The sequence below is a fragment of the Taurulus bubalis genome (genome assembly GCF_910589615.1).
Source record: "Taurulus bubalis genome assembly, chromosome: 5".
In the NCBI taxonomy this organism is placed as follows: Eukaryota; Metazoa; Chordata; class Actinopteri; order Perciformes; family Cottidae; genus Taurulus; species Taurulus bubalis.
The window spans coordinates 27,924,171-27,946,887 of NC_136593.1; the positions used below are offsets into that span (position 1 = coordinate 27,924,171).

Genomic DNA, 22,717 nt, shown 5'->3' on the forward strand with positions numbered 1-22,717 from the left:
CTTTTTTTTTTTTTTTAAAGAGAAGAGAAAAAGCAGTAGTAGTTTGTGTGGGCAATGATTACCATGGAAGCCCATTTCTGTCACTGATGAACAAATAAAGGTCCTGTAAGTCATTAAAATGAGATATCTCATAATTATGACTTAACATCAGTCTCAATCTCAATTATGACTGATATGAAGTCATAATTTCATAATGCCATCTCATAATTATGACTTACTATCTCATAAGTCATTATTATAAGATGCTAAGTCATTATTTTTTAGATAGTATCATTATAATGACTTGCAGGATATATATATTTTCATCACAGTGCAGAAACGAGCTTCCATACAACCCCAGTATTTGGTTTGAATATTTATTACCACATAAATAATAGTTGCAATTTTTTTAATGTTAAAAAGAAGAAGAAAAAAGATTTGCAGGCTTTTATTGTGAAAAAGTCAGACCGGATATTTAGCTGCTTCTAAAGAAACACCAAAAAGCATCTACTTCCGGAAGATGCGTGACTGAAGATGCCGACGTGATCCGCTGCCGCCGCCTGTGACTTCACGTTCACGCAGTAACTCACACGTTCACGGTAAGGCAGTTCTTTCCTCATGATGAAGATGATGATGATGATGATGGTACGGCTCACGTGGCGGGACATCCGTTAACACGTGCGCTTGTCTACAGGAGGATCCGTCCTCTCCCCTTCAGCCACCCTGGCGTTTCCGTGTTTCGACGGCGTTTACCTGCCGAAGCAGGAGAGCGCGTTCCTGCATCATGTCAAGGAGGAGCTGGAAGTTTACCTGCAGCAGAGCAGCCGCCACAGGTGACGTCACCGTGCACCTGGCGTTACGTCACTGAGGGGGACACAACATGGTGTTAAACTCCGGTATAGTTTTACTGGTCCGAGAGAAACGTGCGTTATACTTGAGAAACACGATCTTATAGCAGAGTTCTTACGGTCATTGAGTTTTAAAATGGTTATTTCCAGGCCTGGAAAAGTCCTTGAAAAAAATAAAATCCCAAAAGTGTAGTAAAAGTCATGTAAATGTGTTATATTCATGTGTTCATGACGTTCATTTACGCTGAGTTTGAAATAAAGAATATGCTTTTAAAAGAAAGACTCAACATATAAACAGGCATACATACAGGCATCTATATAAATGTTTATTCTTTTAATGAACGCACAACTCCCATTACATAATACTCTTCTATTATAACACCAATATTATTAAAATATTCCTAGTGGTTGCAGAGATACACCTTTTTTAGTTTGGGTATGACATTTACGAGCAGAGGCCTAAACATTTTTTCAAAAGGTTAAAGATAATTCTGAATACTTTTACAGTGTTTAAAGTTTACGTGTGACTTTGTCGTCTCACTGTAATTATTAATTCTGTTGTTGCGAAACACATGCTGGTTTCATTGTGTGTGTGTGTATAACCTTTTATTTAAAGTGGTCTCATTGATATTAAATCTTCAAAACTAATTATATTGTGCTAAAAAATGTAGTTGCTCTTACACTGTCAAAAGAAAAGGTGTTTCTCTTGACGTTCCCCGTGTCTCCGTCAGTGTCCTCCTGTTCCCGCCGCTGCCGAGCCGACTGCGGTTCCTGATCCACAGCACGGCGGAGGACCTGCCGGAGGTCACCACCTTCTCCGTCGGGGACAGCTGGAGCCGCAGGGTGGTGGTCTGCCACGCCGAGCTAAGGTAAACAAATACAATCCCAAAGTTATGTAACAGTCATGTAAATGTGTTATATTCATGTGTTCATGTCGTTCATTTACGCTGAGTTTGAAATAATTAATATGCTTTTAAAAGAAAGACTCAGAATATAAGCAGGCATCCATACAGGCATCTATATAAATGTTTATTCTTTTAATCAAACTATTGTCTCATTCATTTGTGTCATTTAGAGCAGGGGTTCTTAACCTTTTTGACCTCGGGGCCCAACTTCTCAAGTACAAAGTGCCCCGGGGTTCATTTAAATATTAACACTGTATTGGTTTATTAACTAATTGATCACACTCTTGGTTTGATTTGTATTCAATAACTAAATCAAACCTACCTACAGTTCAACAAGCAAAAACCTTGTCAAATGAATGACATGATGCAATGCGATAATCACAAAGACATTTATTGATCATGTGTATGTAAACCTGCACAGACAACAAGTCATGGAACAAATCAAGCTGATAGAATAACTCATTTAAAGGCTCAAGTCAGGCGTATTAACACAAAAACAACTAATTATTCGATTTTTCAACAAAAACAAGGGAGACTCTTAAAAAAAACGGAGAATTTCTTTTTAAATTTGATAAATAATATGTGGTAATAAAATACATACACTGCACAATTATTAGGAAAGTAGTTTTTTTGAGGATTAATTGTATTATTGAACTACTACAGTGCTCTCGGTTAATCCACAATGTTAATAAACCTCAAACTAAACCTTAAATGTTTAAGACAGTAAAAGTGAGGTTTTTACTTTCTTAGGAGAATATCTGTGTTCACAATTATTGGACAACTATTAGTGCGCAGGCAAGTGTGCACACAATTCCAAATAATAATTTTCAAATGAAATAAACTGTAAATAACATTTAAATAAAGTGCAAATTAAAATATAGCCTTATGATGTGAATGATCTGCTTCAGCAGTCTTCATGTTTGCAGAACCAGAAGTTGCTCTTCATGTCTGTGACAGCTGGCTTTACAGCACATTTGGAGTTGCCCGTCAGTGACAGACAGACCGATTCTGCATCTGTACGTCGTCCTTTATCTGGAAAAATCCCGCCGGCTTGGATGTTTGGTCTCTAGATATCACTTTAGCTGTGAAGCCTTCAATGCTGCTTTAGCTGGTGAGGCTAGCGTTGCTAACGTTAGCCTCACGCTCTGGGCTCAGGGCTCCGCCTCGTTACCTCCGTTCACAAAGCTCTACTTCGTGAAGTCAGGATGATACTTCAAACATTTAGACGTTTGGGTGTTCAGCAGCACTTTAGTCTTCATGCTTTCATTTTACATTCTTCTCTATAACTTTCGCTACAGGCTAGCTAGCTGCTGGCTGAGTTTCTTCTTCAGCATATTGGAGCTTGTTAAATAACTGACTGCCGCATTACCGCCACCAGGTGGTGGGAAGCTGTATTGTAACTGAGCGTCTCGTGGATAATAATAATAATATCTCTGCTGTCTTTAATTCATTACCTACAGGAGAAAAGTGAAAGTTTTTGGCGGCCCTCTAGGTGGCGCTATGGTTGAGAATCACTGATTTAAGGTTTATTGTACGCTTTGTATTCTCATTGTTAGTTTAAATACTACATTCACTCACTTTTTCATGTTTACACCCAGATTTCACTAAATGTTTGGTCATGGAGATTTGGTTTAAAGTCATGGAAAAGTCATGGAATCCACTGGTCAGGATGTGTATGAACCCTGTTTATGTTTTTAAATTGCTTTTAAAGTAGAGATAACGCGTGTGTCTTCCTGTAGGGCCGTGGAAGAGGAAGCCGGTGACTGGGAGGGCAACAGCAGCTTCTCTGAACATCCCCAGAGAAACCGGGAGGAGACGGGCGGCAGCGCCAAGCCGAGGTCTTCTTTCTCGTCGCGAGGCAGGGGACCGAAGAGGCCGGACAAACCTCTCTACATGCCGCGGGCGGCTCGGAAGAGACTCTCCGTCCAGAACTCTCCAGAACCGCCAGGAGACCAAGGGTCGCCCGGCCCGGCCTCCAGCGGCTGCAGCTGCATCGGCGGCTCATGCGACTCTTGTTTCTGTCCCGAGACGACGGAGGAAACGTCCCCCGCGACCCCAGAGGAGCGTCTCCCGGATCCCGTCGCTGACGCCTCAGCACTTTGTCCTCCGGAAGAGAAAGAAACGCTGCCGCTGCCGCTGAATGACGCCGAGCCGCTCGGCCGGCAGCAGATGGTGTCCTGCTTCAAGGACATGACGCTGGAGGAGGATGAGAAGGGCAAAGAAGACGTGTGCACCGACACAGATGATGTAGCTGAAGAGGTGAGCCTGCTTCTTTAGTTTCTTTCTCCATTTATACATCACAGGGTTCTTACGGTCATGAAAACATGAAAAAGTCATGGCATTTTAAAATGGTTATTTCCAGGCCTGGAAAAGTCCTTGAAAAAAAAAAAAAATCCCCAAAGTTTAGTAAAAGTCATGTAAATGTGTTATATTCATGTGTTCATGACGTTCATTTACGCTGAGTTTGAAATAATGAATATGCTTTTAAAAGAAAGACTCAGAATATAAGCAGGCATACATACAGGCATCTATATAAATGTTTATTCTTTTAATCAAACTATTGTCTCATAGTTTAAATACTACATTTACTCACTTTTTACTGTTTACACCCAGATTTCACTAAATGTTTGTATTGGACATTTGGGTTAAAGTCAAGGAAAAGTCATGAAATGCATTGGTCAGAATGTGTCTGAACCCTGATCTTACTTATATACATTTATTATTATTAGCATCATCTCATTGCTCTTGAGGCAACATGTAAGTAAATTGAAACGCTTCTCTTGTGTTTGTCCTCTCAGATCAAGGCACATCTGAAGGAGCCGGTGGGCTTTTCCATTCAGCTCGTTCACAACGACTACTCCGTCTATGAGAGCAGGCGCATCAGCCTGGATCAGTTTTGCCACGTGATCGAGATCTATGACTTCCCGCCTTGTTTCAAAACCGAAGACCTCGTGGACGCCTTCGCAGACTACAGGTGGGCCTCTGGGTTCAGGTTTATTCAACCGTGGTTTTAGATATTTGCCAGAAAGAAAGAAAACTCTACTGCAAAAGGTTAACGTTGGACACCTTGACAACCTCCTGTGTGTCCAATGTAAGCTAACGTTAGATCTCAGAACTATTCCAGCGACCAAACTCCCTACGTGCTGTCCTGTCTTTCGCAGTGACGGTGGGATAAAGATCGAGTGGGTTGACGACACGCACGCCCTGGGCGTTTTCTCCACTGAGGCGGCAGGTACGAGTCCTCACTGCACCATGGAGTCATTTTGAATAACATCGTACTAACGCGTAACAATGCCATGTGCAGCAATCCAGGCGCTCTCCATTTGCCATCCGTTGCTGAAGGCAAGGACATTGAATGAAGGGAGTAAGAAAGCCAAAGGAAAGGCCAGCAGACGAGCAGGTAGGTGATCTAGTGCTGTGTTTTTAACCTTTTTATCAGGGTTCTTAGGGTCATGCAAAACCTGGGCAAGTCATGGAATTTAAAAATGGTTATTTCCAGGCCTGGAAAAGTCCTTGAAAAAAATAACATCTCAAAAGTTTAGTTAAAGTCATGTAAATGTGTTATATTCATGTGTTCATGTAAATGTGTTATATTCATGTGTTCATGTAAATGTGTTATATTCATGTGTTCATGTAAATGTGTTATTGTTGTTATTTTAATCAAACTATTGTCTCATTCATTTGTGTCATTTAAGGTTTACTGTATGCTTTGTGTTCTCATTGTTAGTTTAAATACTACATTTACTCACTTTTACTGTTTACACCCAGATTTCACTAAATGTTTGTCATGGAAAAGTCATGAATCCATTGGTCAGAATGTGTATGAACCCTGTTTTTTGAGCCACGGCTCATTTTCTACAATAAAAAAATCCTGCGGCACACCAACAACCCAAAGATTTACAAAATGTCGTATATGGTTGGTAATTATTGCGCTACCTACTGGCATGGAAGAGTATTTAATTACTAGACCAGCCACTATATTGCAGCTCAGACACTCAACAATGGAAAATTATTTGCGGCAACTAAATACACAATGTTGGGACCGATTAAGTGAAATTGGACATTTTCTCACGGCACACTGGTTGAAAACCACTGATCTAACGAACTAGTTTAAGCCACATAGCAGCTTGGAGTCATTATGTTTTGAAGCTGTCATATCCTGGAGCCCTTCTGTGGTACGAGTAGTGTTTTTTTTTTTTTTTAGCCCTGGATGATGAGGATCAGATGGTTGTTTTCTGTGCCGTCCTCCAGAGTTCCTCCAGCCAGTAAAGGAGCGTCCTCGCACCGACTCTGCTGTTGCCAGGCGGATGGTGACCAGAGCCCTGGGGATGCAGGGGCGAGGCCGACGGGGCCAGCGGTACTGAAGGGACCGAAGCACCGCTGGCTTATTCAGGTGGGCAGACTCACACAAGGGGCAAAGAAAGTTAAACGGATGTTTCCTTTCTCCATTCTTTGTCCAACTATAGTGATTTTCTAGTGAGCCGAACACTAAACTTGGGAAAGCCTCATGTAAAATATTCGACACCTGAACGCCACGTTCTGCAACGCGTCTCTTACCTTTCATCCGAGGTTCCTGTTTGAGAGCATTTCTATACACTGAGACATTATGAAAACAACATTGCATCATGTACAATTTGGATCTGCATTCACCAATATTTATTTAAAAAAATGTAACTGCGTTTCCACATTCACTCCTGCATACAAAATATAACCAGTCAGGCAGCAAGCAGCAAAACTTAGGATCCTTGAATTGGCTACATGAAAAAATAAATCCCAAAATGACGAGGAGGCATTTTCACACATTGGTGGCGTCTCCCGTCCGTCCGCCATGTTCTGGTATCCCTGACCGTAGGAATGGAGCACAACTCAGACATTGAGGAATCAGCTGACGGGACGCTCAGACCATGAAGATGAAGCAAACCAAGACAAAATAAATCAATAAATAAAACATTTTCCAAAGCGAGCTCAAGTATGTGGAACACAAAATCCTGGTAGAAAAAAAGCATATTCACGCTTAATTCTTACAAGTTTTGACAGATTTTTTTTTTTACAGATTGTCAGAAACGATGCAAGAAACGGCTACAGAGGAATTTACTGTGTTCAGCACCGAAGAAGCGGGACAGAAAATGTCAAAATAAATCTAACTTTAGGGAGCCTAAATTACAGTTTGGGTTACAAGTCATCCTCCTTTTGTAGAAAGTTAAATACAGTCTTTATAAAAACAGGAATTAGTTGTCTCGCCAGTTGTATAATTATAATCATGGACTTTATTTGTTCTCAGTTTGGAGCAATATTCAGCTGTAGCACCAGGTTTAACAATAGAGTATTTTCAACCACACAATATATGGGTGAAGGTGTCATCTAATGGATTTTGGTTTGAGGCTTTTCCCAAACTTTTTGGCTTCGAAAACTGTTGGCACAGTTTAATTTAATAAATATTCTGGCTGCAACCCTCCCTGACATCTCTCCCATTAATAAGCACCGGGTCAAAACCTACATTTCACTGAAAGCAAAGGCACTGCGACACTACAACATAAGAACATCTGAATGTGGTTAATGGAGTAAAGCAAGCAGTTCATTTTCTCATTGAATCAATGTCCGTCGTACCAGCTGAGCCCAGAACATCCAGCACGGCTCCGAGGAAGCAAAACGGCACAGCTCCCTCTAGTGGTTGTCAAATATCAATACATGGGTCCCTAATGTCCGTCCACCTTCTGGTCTACCTGTGGGAAAGCTGGTTGGTCAGCAGTCCAGGGAACGCTTCCTCTGTGGGTGAACTCAGCGAGCCACCTGTGAGGCGGAAAGGGAAAGGTGATGAGACGAGAACATTTACCTTCGTGCTCCAGTAGAGTCACAAAGAAGAACATTTCATTTTCAATTCATTAACGGTGGAAGTGGAGCGTCCTCCTAATCCGCCAAGTTTACAGGGATCTTAGGGTCATGGAAAAGTCCTTGAAAAAAACATGTTATGAAATGAAGTTGAGCAGCTTCGGGTTCTGGTGGTTCTGCCACTGTCATGACTTGGGTCACTTTATGGACCTGAGCCATTATCAGGGTTCATACGCTCATGGAAAACCTGGAGAAGTCCTGGAGTTTTAAAATGGTTATTTCCAGGCCTGCAAAAGTCCTTGAAAATCCCCAAAGTTTAGTAAAAGTCATGTAAATGTGTTATATTCCTTTTTTACAGACAGGTCCAGCAGAGGTCTGCTGCCGTTCATTGGCCCTCTGGAGGCTCCACAGGGGCCACAAGCAGCATCTGGTGAAGAAGAGCACGACCACCGTCCACCCCGTCGGCCGCCTGCACTGATCCGTCCAGCGGGTGTGCAAGAGGGGGGAAGACTGAGCAAGAAGCTGAACCACAAGCCGCTGGTCTCAAGCTGGACCCTCTGACATTACTGATGTGGCTCCAGTTGTTCTCCGTTGAGTCTGATGCAAACAGGGACTCGTATGGAAAAGGCACTGGAGAAAGCTGCAGATAGACTTTGCTTGTTTTGCTTATGATGCATGAAGTCTTCAAGCTCAAGTGTTTCAGGTGTCTTTAGTTGTATCTCCTCTCTGCAGGAGGGCTGCAGGATTGGTGGCATAATTCTACATGCGTATAAATATTCTTTTCAAACTTAATGTTAAATTCCTCCACACATTAACTCTCAGGATTTCGTTAAAGCTGTACTTATAGACATATGTTGTAATGTAGATCTATTGTTTTCAAAAGCCAGCACAGACTCAGTGAATGTTTCCCAACGTTTCAGTTCATTTTCAAAAAGTTCAAGACGTTCTGTTTTTCATATTTATTATTTCCCTCCTTTTAGGATTGTTGCCTCAAAGTGTTCACGTTGTTTCTCCCTCACCTCACGGAGCAGTGAGGCCCTTTACTCCGTTACTGAACTCAGTGAAAGACACTGAGTTCATTTTGTGTTAACTGAACCGGTCTTTGGTGCCTGAAGCGGAGCGGCAGGACTTGTTCTGTGCATTACTTGCGTCGACTAATTGTAGAATTGAACTGCATCCCTTGAGTCATTTCAGGAAAAAGAAGTCTTCATTAAAGTATCTATTTAATATGCTTCAAACCCTGCTGCTGGACGCCATTGTAGTGAATAAAAGGTTTAACTTCTCTCACCTATTTGACAGTTGTACGTCCATATCCGCTGTCCGTCGTACCGGGAGCGGCACTTCATAATGTTGTTGGTGTAATCTGATTCTGCAACCTCGTAGTGAGGGTTTATCACAACCTGGGGGAAAGGAAAAACAAGTCTGAGACCAACATTCTCTTTCGTTGACACGCAAAGTCTGAAACTCTGGCTGAACGGCAAACAGCAGCAGACGGAGAGACGTGGAAAGTCCCGGTCTCTGTTTGGTCTACACGAGACGAGACGGTCTCTCCAGAAGCAGATGAGCCGCTATCTTCTGCGTCGAGCCGGTCTGTGTTTCAGCGGTTCACCTGGAAGATGTAGTCGCCGGGCTTCAGGTCTGTGATGTCGATCCACTGACAGTCGATGTCGTGCCGGTAGGTGTCGGAGCAGCCCACCGTGATGCCCTGGGACCCGAAGTTTGCACATTCATACCTCTTCTGGATACCTGTCGGCGTTCACAGCAGTTTTAGTTTTACAATATTCTCTTCTTATGAAAGACACATGTGAAAGCAGAACTCGGCAGGTGATAACGATGATGATGATGATGATGATGAAGGAGCACTGACCCTCGTCACAGTGAGTGTCCTCCAGACAGAAGCTGGCTTTGTGTCCCTCTGCAACTTTAGTGCCGTTTAGACTCAGCAGGTCATAGTGGGTGAACACCTCCATACTGTGGTAATGTCTGGAACAGACGAGACGGAACAATGTTGAAACAACATCATATATATATATATATATATATATATATATATATATATATATATATATATATATATATATATATATTCACTCCCACACTCGCTCTGAGCCAAAACCACATCCACAGAAGGCCTCACGGGGAAAAGCCAGATTGCTAGTGGGAAATGGGGATTTCCATGGCATTAACGTTGGTAATTAATTATTAAAGATTCATTCCATATGATTTCAGAAATGCAGTATGCGCTGAACATCTTGGTGGGTCATGTGACTGGTCATGTGATTTTGTGTTCCCCGAACAACTTTTCCAAGATGGCTGTTTACGGTTTTGACAGATCTGAAGGATATGCTCAATTTAAAAAGCTTGTTTTTCATTTATTAAAGGTAATATTTACCCGTTTAAGAATGATAATGCTTCATTAACATGTACTTTAATGTATTGAACCTGCTGTGAGGACATTTCTTGAAGAAACTGATATCAAATAAATCAGATAAAAATCGTTGTGACACATGCGTCACATCGGGAAGTTAACCTAAAAATGTAAACGGTGTGACATACGCACAATATGAAAAATACTTATGATCTGATCAGCAATTTGGTAATTCAATGATATTTAGCTAACATATTTTATATTGTTCAATCCAAAACATATGAAAACAAATGTAAACCCCAAAAATGATGTTATAATTATGTAATTATTAATACAATTCTTTACCAACATTCCCATTTAAAAAAATGTGCCACTTTTGAAATGTCATGAATGTGTTCTATGAGGTCTATTCAGTCTGCATTATGTCCCCATCGCGTTCCTTGAAGGAGAAATGGGTTCTTATGGGTTAACGTCACCACACATCACTGAGTCATCGTGGAGAAGAGCAGCTCAGGTGTCATGGAGCTCTCACCTGTGACACTCGTGCCAAACCCAGGAGTGGTGCGCCGCCCGCGGCCGGAAGTCTGACTGGCCGTTGTTGTGGATCTGGGAGGAGAAGCGGAGGAGGCGTCGGTAGGAGCTGGAGTCCGCCGTGTCGGCGCTCTTGGAGAGGCAGTGCTCCTCGTGGGCGCACTGCAGCGCGTACATGGGCCGGTCCTCCAGGTACGTGGTCTGCTCCACGGCCGCGGCGCTCAGGACCAGGTCAGGGGCCACTGGCAGGGAGGGCAGCGCGTTAGCATATAGCATCTTTGATCACAGTTTATGATCAGTATTCCTTCCTACTAGTTTTAGAAACATCATATACAACAGCACAATACAGTATTTCATTTAATTTTAAGCGTAGTTTTGTTTTTTAACAGCAGGCATTATTAATACCATCCATAAACAGAGTTCATACACATTCTGACCAATGGTTTTCATGACTTTTCCATGACTTAAAACCAGATTTCCATGAGCAAACATTTAGTGAAATCTGGGTGTAAACAGTAAAAAGTGAGTAAATGTAGTATTTAAACTAACAATGAGAATACAAAGCATACAGTGAACCTTAAATGACACAAATGAATGAGACAATAGTTTGATTAAAATAATAAACATTTATATAGATGCTGTATGTATGCCTGCTTATATTTTGAGTCTTTCTTTTAAAAGCATATTAATTATTTCAAACTCAGCGTAAACAAACGTCATGAACACATGAATATAACACATTTACATGACTTTTACTAAACTTTTGGGATTTTATTTTTTTCAAGGACTTTTCCAGGCCTGGACATAACCATTTTAAAACTCCAGGACGTCTCCAGGTTTTCCATAAGCGTATGAACCCTGATAATGGCTCAGTTCCATAAAGTGACCATAATGAAGTCATGACAGTGGCAGAACCACCAGAACCCGAAGCTGCTCAACTTCATTTCATAACACGTGCTTTTCCTTAATTCTGAACAGTTTCTCACTCTGAGTGCAGGAAACCCCCGCAGCGAAGCGTCCGCCTCCTTTGGGGCAGTCGACGTGCGTCCCGTGATGGAGACACTGATCCAGAGTCAGCTCGGTTCCTGAACATCTCACTCCGCTCATCAGGACTCGGTCAGCGGAGGCATCTCCCTCCCAGTACCACGTTTCCTGAGGAAAGAGAAGCACCCAAAATGAGTCCATCAAGCTCAGCTTGTTGTGACAGACCTGGAACACATCTTCATGTGATCGAGGACCTGGTCGTAGTTTGAGCCTCTCATGCTCTGTCTTTGTGCTAAGCTAGGCTAACGTTTCCAAAATGTCAAACTATTCATTTAAATCCGACTCAATCCCTTTTGTTACACAGGTTCATCTATGAGGATCCTGATGTGTGGGAATGTTTTAAGCAGAAACATCATCTGAATGCTCCTCCTGTATTTAAGCAGCAGACGTGACCTCAGTGGTCCTGAAGGGAAAACCTAATCACAGGTTGCATCACACGCATCCCCACCACACACAGCAGGGGGTGCTCTGCTGTCCTCCCGGTCCTGACTCATTACAACACAAGGAAACCACCTGCGAAGGAAACTGCTCATACTTTCCGTCATCTGCGAAGAAAGTGGAGGATTCATGAGAAAGATATTGAGCTGAGGGATGTGATGCGGGAGCGTCTGCTGGTGGGCCGAGGAGACACAGCGGTGTCATTTGTTCCATCTGCTGGAGGGTTTGCGTGCAGAAGTATTACATTCAGACAGGAAAGACTCTCTGGAGACTCTGCTTTCTGCGTTTATTCATTCTGAACCTGCAATATGAGACCTCGTACGTCACGGCAACTTACTGTGTACAATAAAGAGACTTGTTATTATGATAACTTGATTTTTTATGAAGCGAAATAGCTACTTGTAATCCAAGTCGACCCTTTATTTCACACTGGAAAAGCAGTGTTGAGCTGCACATGAACGGGTAAGGACACGTTTATGTGCTGTCATCGTACACAATGCTCCAAAACACCCGCTGTCATCAACACACATACTTTCCAGGCCTATATCACCTGACACCACAAATACAACCCTGGTTTCCACGTATAAATATATAAAGAGCCGCTCTCCTTACGACATAAAGAAAGCACCGGGGTGTCCTTTAAAAATAAAGACGTAAACAGTCGGGCTCTAGCGGTGGAACGCTGCTCTCCACTTCAGGCAGCAAGCGAAGGTTTCCTCATCCATCCTGCGGAAGAGTTTAAAGCTCATCTGTCTCAGGTTTGTCTCTCCGGGCGACGTCCTGCTCTGACGGCGTGTTTTTGAGGTTTCTAGGTTACAACAGTTACGACAGTAAGTTTGCAATAAAGTTCAAGATTGTTAAAGTGAGAATTAATGACACACACACACACACACACACACACACACACACACACACACACACACACACACACACACACACACACACACACACACAGGTAGTGCTGCAGGAGTGGATATCATGCATATTATACTATACATGAATTTTCATAGCATGTTCACCATATGAATCAAATCTGATCTCATAACATGTATATTATCTTAGATATTAAAGACACTTAATTATTAACAATGGTACTATAGTGTGAGGAGAAGCGTGTAAAAAAAAAGTGTAAATATATTTTTACACATTTAACCTGGTGGTTAAGCTAAATCTATTTCATGGTGTTCCATTTTCTAAGTCTGATCTAAATAGTTTTCTCTTCTGTTTTTATGACTTCAAAACGGGTGAATTTATTTGTATTTTACCTGATAATCTTTAAATCCCTTAAATTAATCTATTAAAACATGTGAAAAAAAGGTTTTGTGTTGAAATACCCATTTTGTCCACAAGAGACTGAAGCGCCCCACAACCCAACTATCTAAATAGCACTAAAAGCGTTCATGTTTCCCTGCAGGTGAGATGAATTTCTCCATGCACTCCAAACCCAAGGTACATATATTGCGGGTTAGCAAGTTATGAATATCTTTTAGTAGATAGATTGTCATTTCCACCGTACCTGGAAAGCGTGGTTGGCAAAGCCCAAGCCGAGCTGCCTGCACACCACCATGGCCTCCATGGTGCCCCAGCTGTCGCTGCACACGGCGCCCCACAGCATGGAGCCGTTCCTCTCGGCCAGGACCTCCACGCGGCCCTCAAACGCGTTGCGGCCGCCGTGTAACCGGAGCTGAGGACGCAGACAGACAGCTGTGTCCTCCAGTTCTGAACTAATGTGCATTTACTTGACACTATAGAGACACAGAGCGTTCCTCACTCTCTTGTTGAAGCCCATGGCGGGAACGTTGCACCGGAGCGCCGCGTCTTCCTCGTGGCTGCAGCCCAGAGCGTCCTTGTTGAAGTAGCACTCGGTCAGCGACTTCTCGAACCCGGAGCACTCCACCTCGTTCATGTGGACCGGCCCGATCCCTGCGGACAAAGACACACACAAGTCAAGTGTGAATGTCATCCTGTGCAACTTGTGACTAAACTCAAGGTCACTAAGAAATGGAAAAACAGCTGGAGCATCATAGCATACAGAAAAGAACAGTCATCCATTTTCCATTCTTTACACACTTCATATGCACTGCACATACTTTGCATTTTTGCACTTTCTTTATTGTTCCATTTCCTAAATTATTACGCTTTACTGTTTTGTTTTCTAATATTTTTATTGTATTTTTTGTGTCTATCTATCTATCTATCTATCTATCTATCTATCTATCTATCTATCTATCTATCTATCTATCATTACTAAACAGCTGCTCTTTGGGTGATACAATATGTTTTGCAGCATTAGCGTCGCTGCAGCATTAGCGTCGCTGCAGCATTAGCCTCACTGCAGCATTAGCATCACTGCAGCATTAGCCTCACTGCAGCATTAGCCTCGCTGCAGCATTAGCCTCGCTGCAGCATTAGCCTCGCTGCAGCATTAGCCTCACTGCAGCATTAGCATCACTGCAGCATTAGCCTCGCTGCAACATTAGCCTCACTGCAGCATTAGCCTCGCTGCAGCATTAGCCTCGCTGCAGCATTAGCCTCACTGCAGCATTAGCATCACTGCAGCATTAGCCTCGCTGCAGCATTAGCCTCACTGCAGCATTAGCATCACTGCAGCATTAGCCTCGCTGCAGCATTAGCCTCGCTGCAGCATTAGCCTCGCTGCTCGTGAGTTTTCTTAGAACAACAAGTCCATCTTAAGACAGATGGTTGGACTTCCTGTTCCCGTGTCTAATGAAAATGAGAAACTTGAGACATGTGGAAAAAAAAAGTTTCTACTTAGTGAGAAATCTTAGTGAGAGTTTCCATCATAACATGTGTGAGTGCTCCCTCCATGCTGGTTCTCTTCCCATGTGACTGAGCAGGAATGTCTCTAGTGATGGAGAGCAGCCAGAGACGCAGACGGCCGGCCAGAAAAACAAATTCACAACAGGACAAAGCAGCGCTGCTGTGATCAGGATCAGTTCTCAGGTCTGACTGGTGATTAAAATAGATTCAATACATGACGTGTTTCTCTAACGTATCAAATGCGACACACAAAGAAACACAAATGAGTTTGTGTCCTTTATATCAGCTGAACATTTGTGAAAAGTATTAAAAAAATGATATTCATAGAAATACATCGATTGTATGAGGACGAAGCTTCAAAAAAGAAGAAGTAGCATTTCAGTTTTATTCTCCACTTCACTGACTTCTGAAAACAAACACAATCATCTATTTCAGACCTATGGTTTTTGGGCGGCAGCGTTTTTTGGATCCGGCGGTCAGCTCTTAAAGAAATCCACCCCTTGAATAACCTCGTGCATTCTCCAGCACAGAATTCCTCCTCTGAAAGCCATAAAGGCTGTTTTTCCTCGCTGGAACATTGTGTGCGTTCTTGTGTTTTTGGTGTGAGAATAAAGCAGCGAGAGGACGACTAATCCAGTGCACATGTGATTCTTATACGGCGGGGATATTACATTTCACAGACTCAGGTTCTGGGTAGATATAAGCATCACTGAAGCTACTACATACATTCCTGAATGTATTCATATGCTGACTGAAGGTCTGGGCTGATTGAAGTGAGACAAAACCCGCTGGTGGTGCAGAGGCCAAAGATAAGGTGCCGACGGGTCTCTGGTTCCAGCCCACGTTTCATTTTCACAGCTGCTGGGATTCTGGTGGGACTTTTTGTGAAATCGTGAAAATGTCATCAAATCTAAAAGTCTACCTGTTTGAGTGGAATCGACACTATAATAATTACATTATTTCTTCTAAACCCCGATCTTAACTGGATATTTGAGGCAATGTTTAGAAAAAACTGCTCACACTATATATATCAGCTGATATATTTTTTGTAAAAAAATAAATAAAATATCAAAATAAAATACGTATTTTAAATTTATGAAGGGGGGTGTATTTCTCATTATAATACAAATATAAGTTGAATATAAATGTACATATTTATTACCTTCTAAATTCATTAATTAGATTTTCCCCTCCCAAAAGAATATAATTTTAATAATTTTACTGAGTTTATATTTATTTGTATTTTTTACTTCATTCTGGCACACGTTTTTCATATAAAAGTATCACCATTTACAAAAGCACTGGTGGCACTTTATAATAAGTACACACAATTTAGCATTATTAAAGCATGAATAAACTGAATTTATCATTTATAAAGCATTGTACCAACATGAACACTCATTAGTAACTCATTAGTATGCAATTCATAAACACAGTTATAAATGTTTCATTCTTGATTAATAAGCTGAGTTTTAATACTTTATAAATGATGGATTCTCCATTTGGAAATTAAGTATTAAAGAATTATAGATGATTAATAAGATCATTTTTAAAGTGTTAGTAAATGATAAAAAATGCTGGAATTCATTAATTAATTCAGGTAGTTACTACTCGTTAGTTAAGTATTAGTTACGTATGTTCTGTGACCATCAAAGTGAAGACGATCTATCTTTACAAACATTTATAAGCAGAATTCTACCATGTTTTTAAATACTAACACTTTAAAATGATCTTATTAAGTCCTTAATTCTTCATTTACAAATGTGGAATCCATCATTTATAAAGTATGAAAACCCTAGCTTATTAATCAAGAATGAAACATTTATAACTGTGTTTATGAATTGCATAATAATGAGTTACTAATGAGTTGGAATAATGCTTAATAAATGATGAATTCAGTGTTTATTCATGCTTTACTAATGCTAAACAGTGTGTACTTATTATAAAGTGCCACCAGAGTACTAAATGTTATCGTACGATGAGAATAATAGTGTGCAGATGGTACCTTGTCCCAGTCGGGCGCCGGTCAGCGCCTCCTTGGCGCTGCCGAAGCCGAGCTCTCGACACACCACGGTGGCGGCTCTGATGTTCCAGTTGTCGTCGCACACGGTTCCCCACTCCCCGTTCTTCAGCACCTCCACTCGGCCCTCGCCGATCATAGCTCCGCCTCTCAGACGCACCAAGGGTTGCTGCGGAAACAGTGCACCGAAAACTAAAATGAATGAAAAGGCTGACGATGAAAAACAGTCTTGCACATTATTATTGCCACACAAAAATAACAACAACACAGACATGTGGATCTGAATGAATTGGATTTATTCACGTCAGTAAGTCACCTTTTTTTATTTGGACATAATTGCAACGTGCAGCAACGTGCAGCAAGTTGGGCAACTGCCTTTAAGTCTTTAACAATATGATTGCCGTCATATGCATTATGGCCATAACTGCATTCTGAAAGTATACAAATAATGATCATTTCTATGTTGGATTACGATTATTTATTATTGTTTATTCACATTAGCACTGTAACACCACATGCATGATTTTTTTTGATGAATTAAGAGAAGAGTCTAAATCAGATGTTATTCCAGATGTCACAATCATCTGCAGAGTGTGAAACCAATATATTACTACTGTGAAACCATATGGACCATAAACTGACTTCCTTGAGTTTCATGAAGTCTGATATCTTTTAGTTTATAGCTGTTCTCCCATAAAGGAAGACTCAGGCCTGCAGATGGGATCACTCTCAGTGGAATACATAACGTTCTTATTGGAAACCCTTTTGTTCCTCACATCTGATTCTGATCAGTGGCCAAATCCCCAAATCCAATGCAATTATTGACCTTAACTGCCCTCCTTTGGGTTACATGCTGCCTGCATTCACACAGGAATGCATCTAGAAATCATTTATAAGGTATTATAAACAACTGTCCTTTCACAAATGCCCCCAAGACCAATTCATCAATCATTAGCATTTACCTGCTTCTTAGTATTTACATTTTTACCTTAAGTTTAAGTTATTGTAATTATGTGTGGAAGGAGGACCTAGCGAAGGAAGCTGTTCATTGTAAGGAGCAACTGTCTGTTAACTGTGCACATGACAATAGAAATATCTTGAATAATGAATACATTAACAGCACCTATTTAAAAGGACCAATAACCCTAACGGGGCCTTGAACGGGGCCCCAGAAACAGCTGAAGATCCCCGTTGTCAACTTTAATAATCAGGGTTCTTACGGTCATGGAAAACCTGGAAAAGTCATTGAATTTTAAAATGGTTATTTCCAGACCTGGAAAAGTCCTTGAAAAAAATAAAATCCCTTTAAAGTTCAGTAAAAGTCATGTAAACGTGTTATATTCATGTGTTCATGTCGTTCATTTACGCTGAGTTTAAAATAATGAATATGCTTTTAAAAGAAAGACTCAGAATATAAGCAGGCATACATACAGGCATCTATATACATGTTTATTCTTTTAATCAAACTATTGTCTCATTCATTTGTGTCATTTAAGGTTTACTGTATGCTTTGTATTCTCATTGTTAGTTTAAATACTACATTTACTCACTTTTTACTGTTTACACCCAGACTTCACTAAATGTTTGCTCATGGAAATTTGGTTTAAAGTCATGGAAAAGTCATGAAACCCACTGGTCAGAATGTGTCTGAACCCTGACACTGAAATCACATGCAAGCTATGCACCCTGTGATCCGCTGTGCACAATGTGAGCTTACCTCAACCCGGTAGGCCTTCCTGTAGCCGGCGCTGACGCTGGGAGCGAAGGCCCGGCCCGGCACGCAGCTGATCACGACGGGCATGCCCTGCTCACAGGTGCTGTTGCCCTGCAGCTGGACCTCCCGGCCCATCTGGCAGTCGGACAGGTCGGCCTCGTTGCCCGTGCAGTTGGCAGAGAAACCCCAGTAGTTCTTCTTACGGCGCTTGGCCAGCAATCTGAGACGGGACGATGCAACAAAGCAAACCGTTACACAAATATACGGCGTGCCTTTTGCATACGTTTTACATTTCTGCCAACCATATTATATCAAAGCGCATCGTAATTCTTACATTTTCGTTACATTTTTTTTCAGTTCACGGCAAAACCTGCAGCGTGGAACGTGATTCTTTTTTTGTTATTTTACTTTACGTCATCTGAGCATAGCAAAGCTGTTGCGTGGGTTCTTTAGTAAAAGTGGTTTGCGTGGTGTGTTGCAGTAAAGCTGAGAGCTTCTGACATAAACACTTATAATAACTAAATAATCTAGCGATGAGCCACACTCAAGATTCAGATGTCAGAGATGTCCCCGAGCCTTCAAGTGCTAGAAACAGTAGAATTTCAGCCGTGAAAAACATCCTGCGTTTCTTTCGGCACCATCTGCAGAACATTACATATTTGAGCATTCTTTCTCACATTTCACAAAAATATTAAAGAGCTGTTTTACGGGGAGTAGGAATTTGACTTTGGAGATAAGGCTTGCAGAATCAATAACTTCTTTAAACACCCATTTTTATAGAATTGCTTTTAAGTGATGTCGTCCTTTTATGATCTATGATGCAGTTATTTTGTTCCCCTGGTTTTGTTTGTATATATTATTTATTTGTTTTTTTTTCCATTTGCTCTTTTTGGTTGTTTGTTATGTTTTGTTGTATTCATTGCCTTCATGGTCTTTTTTGTTCACCGGTATTTAAGTTATGTCTGACTATACTTTGCTTCTCTATAGAGCACTTTGTAAACTTTGTTTTTAAAGGTGCTATATAAATGAAGTTATCATTATTATTATTATGGAACAACAACCATAGAAGGCTTGAAGCTCAGCGGGGTTATTGTTGTGAGAGTACCGTGACGCTCTCACAACCTCCAGCCCAGGATGGAAGTCATCAAGGACGGGTCATGGAGGAGCTCAGGGGTCCGGGTCCCGGGAGAAGCAGACCATGTAATGAAACCAGCAGGAGCTCATTTACGGCCTTCTGGTTCTTAGTGTCCAGGTGCTGGAAACAGAATGCAGCTCAAAGTCGGTTTGAACACTTTGTGGTCCGTGAAATTGGAAGAGATGCTTGATTTGATTGAGAGTTTTCATGTAGGACTGTTGAGCTGTCCTTTGTTGCAGTTAAAAGACAGATGAATGTGATCTTTCACCTCTGTGGAAGACCACACACGTTAAACACACAGGCTTTGTGACCTTAAGAGATAAACAAAAAACAAAGAGCTCACTGCTGGTTTAATGCGCTTTATATGGTGCTTCCTCCAGTTAAAAGGCATCCATATTTAGGATCAGCGTTAAATCAGATGAGATCATGTCTACCAACACCATAAACGTAGAAATCTTTTGAATAAAAGTCATCTGCTTAGCCGTCATCTGACTATTTTATAACCAGAAGCATCAATTTGAATATCAAGGTGAAAACCTGACCACATTCCATGTCTGAAGTCTCTCTGGTCTTAACTGCGGTTGACTGATGATGACCAACAGTGACATATGTGCATAATGAATAGATTCAGATAAAAACATAAACCCATGCACTGAAGACCAAACAGATCCAGAGATGACCGCCGGCCGCCACATTCGTTTCTGAAACGTTTAAATGTTGGATTTAAACCTCAGGCGGAGGAGCTGCTAGAGACAGAAACATGGCGTTCTCATTCATGCTGTTACAAGATCACAGGATTTGCTCGTGGTCATTGTCTCACGTGCCGTAAACATCTGTTTTGTTTTGGACTCCAGTTCCAATGTTAGCAGACAACAAATTATAAGCTTGAAAATTATAATAGCTGGTTTTGTGTAAGGCTACAAATTGACATTTTGCTTCGAGGGAAACAATGAAATGAAGCCAAAAGAGAACAGAGCCAAAAGAGAAAAGAGCCACTGTTTCCCAGCAAGGCATCCTTCCTCCTCTAAAACCTCCTCTGGTAATGTTTGGCTGCTCGTCAAGAATCTCCAGACTGAAGTGTGTTTCAGCTCAGTGTGGAAACGGTCGACGCGCTGACTGATGTGTAAACAAGCGTGGTTACGCAACATTTGCTATGATGAAACATTCCTAAATACACTTTAAATCAACGGCACCAGGAAATGACATATTCTGAACATTACAAGTGTTGTAACATACAGGAATGTGCACTACTTATATTCCGTAATTAACTCAACTAAAAGCTGAATGCTGGAGTTCAACTCCTGGGGACTTCCATCATATCTAATTGTCCGTATTTGGACCCCGCTGCCGGCTTCAGGCTCCATTACTCACTTGTAGGGTCGGGCATTGAAGCGTTTCTCCCCGGGGAAGCCGTACATGCCGCAGATGACCCGGCTGTTTTTCTCGGACCACTCCTCGTTACAGAGCTGTCTCCACTTGCCGCCGTCTTTCACCTCCAAGAAGCCCTCCGTGATGGGGATCCTCTTCCTCTGGGAGTACGTGGCCCTGATCCTCACGTCCTCCACCTGCACCGTCAAACCCTGGGAACCACAGAGGGGATGTTGCATCACTGCAAGTTTGACCTCTTGAAGGGTCAAACTAACTGAGGCTCCTCAGAGTGTCACTACAGTTACTTCTACTGTCATGCATAAGATCAGATATGAGCATCAGTCATCCGCTGGCCAAAGACCTGACCCCTGATACTGTTTTTACTTTACCTTCTTTGCCTCTCAAATCTTTAGCCACTTTGGTTCAGACTGAAATATCTCAACCACAGAAAAGATAGACATTGTTTGCAGATATTAATGATCCCCAGAGGATACATCCTCATGACTATTCCTCTGGTGCCACTAGGAGATTCACCTTTAAAGGTTTTAAGTGAAATGTCTCAACAACTATTGGATGGATCCTTGACACGTTGTCTACCGCCATCATCAGATCAGGATGCATATTCATTCCCATCAGCCTGAACTGTGAGTTCCTCTCACGTTAGCATCGTCGTTGTGAGCGACTTGAGGTTAGGAGACTCGCTCAAGCAGACTTTGACACAGAGACAGAAGCAGCCGGGGATTGAACCGCCAACCTTGTGATTAAAGGACGGCCACACACAGCAATGAGTTACTTATTTCTAAACTGAAGCACTTACTGAAAGTCAGCTTGACTGGCAGGTTTAAATATCTGGATTTATTATGTTAGCCTCTGAAAGCATTGAGGATCAATTACTTGAAATGTAGACAATACATGCAGTTAAGTTGAGTCCAACATGCAATTTGAATAAATCCACCTCTGTTTAAAGGCATATAAGTTATATTAACATTTAAAAACATAGTAAACACAACATAGTAAATTATTTTTCTTCTTCTTTTCCTAAATTTCTCTGCAGCGGGACTAATAAAGGATTATCTTCTCTTAACATTAAATGTGTTTCTGTTTATCGCCATGAAACCGGTCTGAAGTATTTAGGTTGACACATTTTAGAATATAAATAGTTAGAGAACAAATGGTTGTAAGCACAATGCTGAATTGTTAACAGGGGTCTTTGGAAGTGTTTTCCCCTATAAGGAGTCCTCAACAAGTTAAAAAAAAAAAAAACTGATTCAGAGGACAGAGAGTTTCATCTGTACTCTGGACTTTGCATGAGCCGTTCCACTTGAGATATTGTAAATACAGGAGGAACGCGTTGAAGGAATGCAAGAGGTTCAGAGAAAATGAAAAAAACCCACTGTGGCTTTATAGGGACTGTACAAACCGTGCAGAAGTCGAGTTGAAATCTGAAGATTAAATCTCTGTTTGAACCTGTTAAGTGCTGCCGAGAGGCCCAAGCAGATTGGATGAATGTATGGAATTTTTGTTCCATCTTTGTTGCGTCAGTGAAGGCCCAAAGGGAGTGGGAGGGAAACATGCATCAAACACCACAGATCTGTCAAAAACAGCTAACAATGTTTTTGTTGTCTCAGAAAAGAAAGAGAAATGTTGGTCACTAGTATTATATATATTTGTGAAAGGTCCCTGTCAGTGAGCCAAGAACCTGAAATGAACCAGAGCACACAAGAGGAAGAATCCTCCCTTTCCCTACAGGGAAATGT

General features: G+C 41.6%; 2 protein-coding genes across 2 annotated transcripts in view; one reads left to right on the forward strand and one right to left on the reverse strand.

Annotated features, from left to right (window-relative positions):
• Window positions 1–499: 499 nt before the first annotated feature.
• Window positions 500–8,804, forward strand: r3hcc1 (R3H domain and coiled-coil containing 1; the record flags this gene model as incomplete). The annotated part of the gene is made up of 9 exons (XM_079218826.1): window positions 500–503; window positions 674–812; window positions 1,559–1,696; window positions 3,472–3,991; window positions 4,531–4,706; window positions 4,894–4,964; window positions 5,037–5,132; window positions 5,984–6,125; window positions 7,920–8,804. 8 exons carry the CDS (start codon window positions 500–502, stop codon window positions 6,094–6,096), a joined length of 1,257 nt encoding a protein of 418 aa, XP_079074952.1. The 3' UTR covers window positions 6,097–6,125; window positions 7,920–8,804.
• The window catches only part of loxl2a (lysyl oxidase-like 2a), a 31,840-nt gene continuing 15,494 nt past the window's right edge, over window positions 6,372–22,717 (reverse strand). The window contains exons 4-14 of the mRNA XM_079217720.1: window positions 20,964–21,172; window positions 18,461–18,677; window positions 16,729–16,912; window positions 13,714–13,865; window positions 13,459–13,626; window positions 11,447–11,612; window positions 10,462–10,702; window positions 9,429–9,544; window positions 9,171–9,307; window positions 8,850–8,961; window positions 6,372–7,522 (exon numbers count right to left, since the gene is read on the reverse strand). Of these exons, the coding sequence (XP_079073846.1) occupies window positions 7,452–7,522; window positions 8,850–8,961; window positions 9,171–9,307; window positions 9,429–9,544; window positions 10,462–10,702; window positions 11,447–11,612; window positions 13,459–13,626; window positions 13,714–13,865; window positions 16,729–16,912; window positions 18,461–18,677; window positions 20,964–21,172 (1,773 nt within the window). The 3' untranslated portion in view covers window positions 6,372–7,451. The remainder of the gene's footprint in view (window positions 7,523–8,849; window positions 8,962–9,170; window positions 9,308–9,428; window positions 9,545–10,461; window positions 10,703–11,446; window positions 11,613–13,458; window positions 13,627–13,713; window positions 13,866–16,728; window positions 16,913–18,460; window positions 18,678–20,963; window positions 21,173–22,717) is intronic.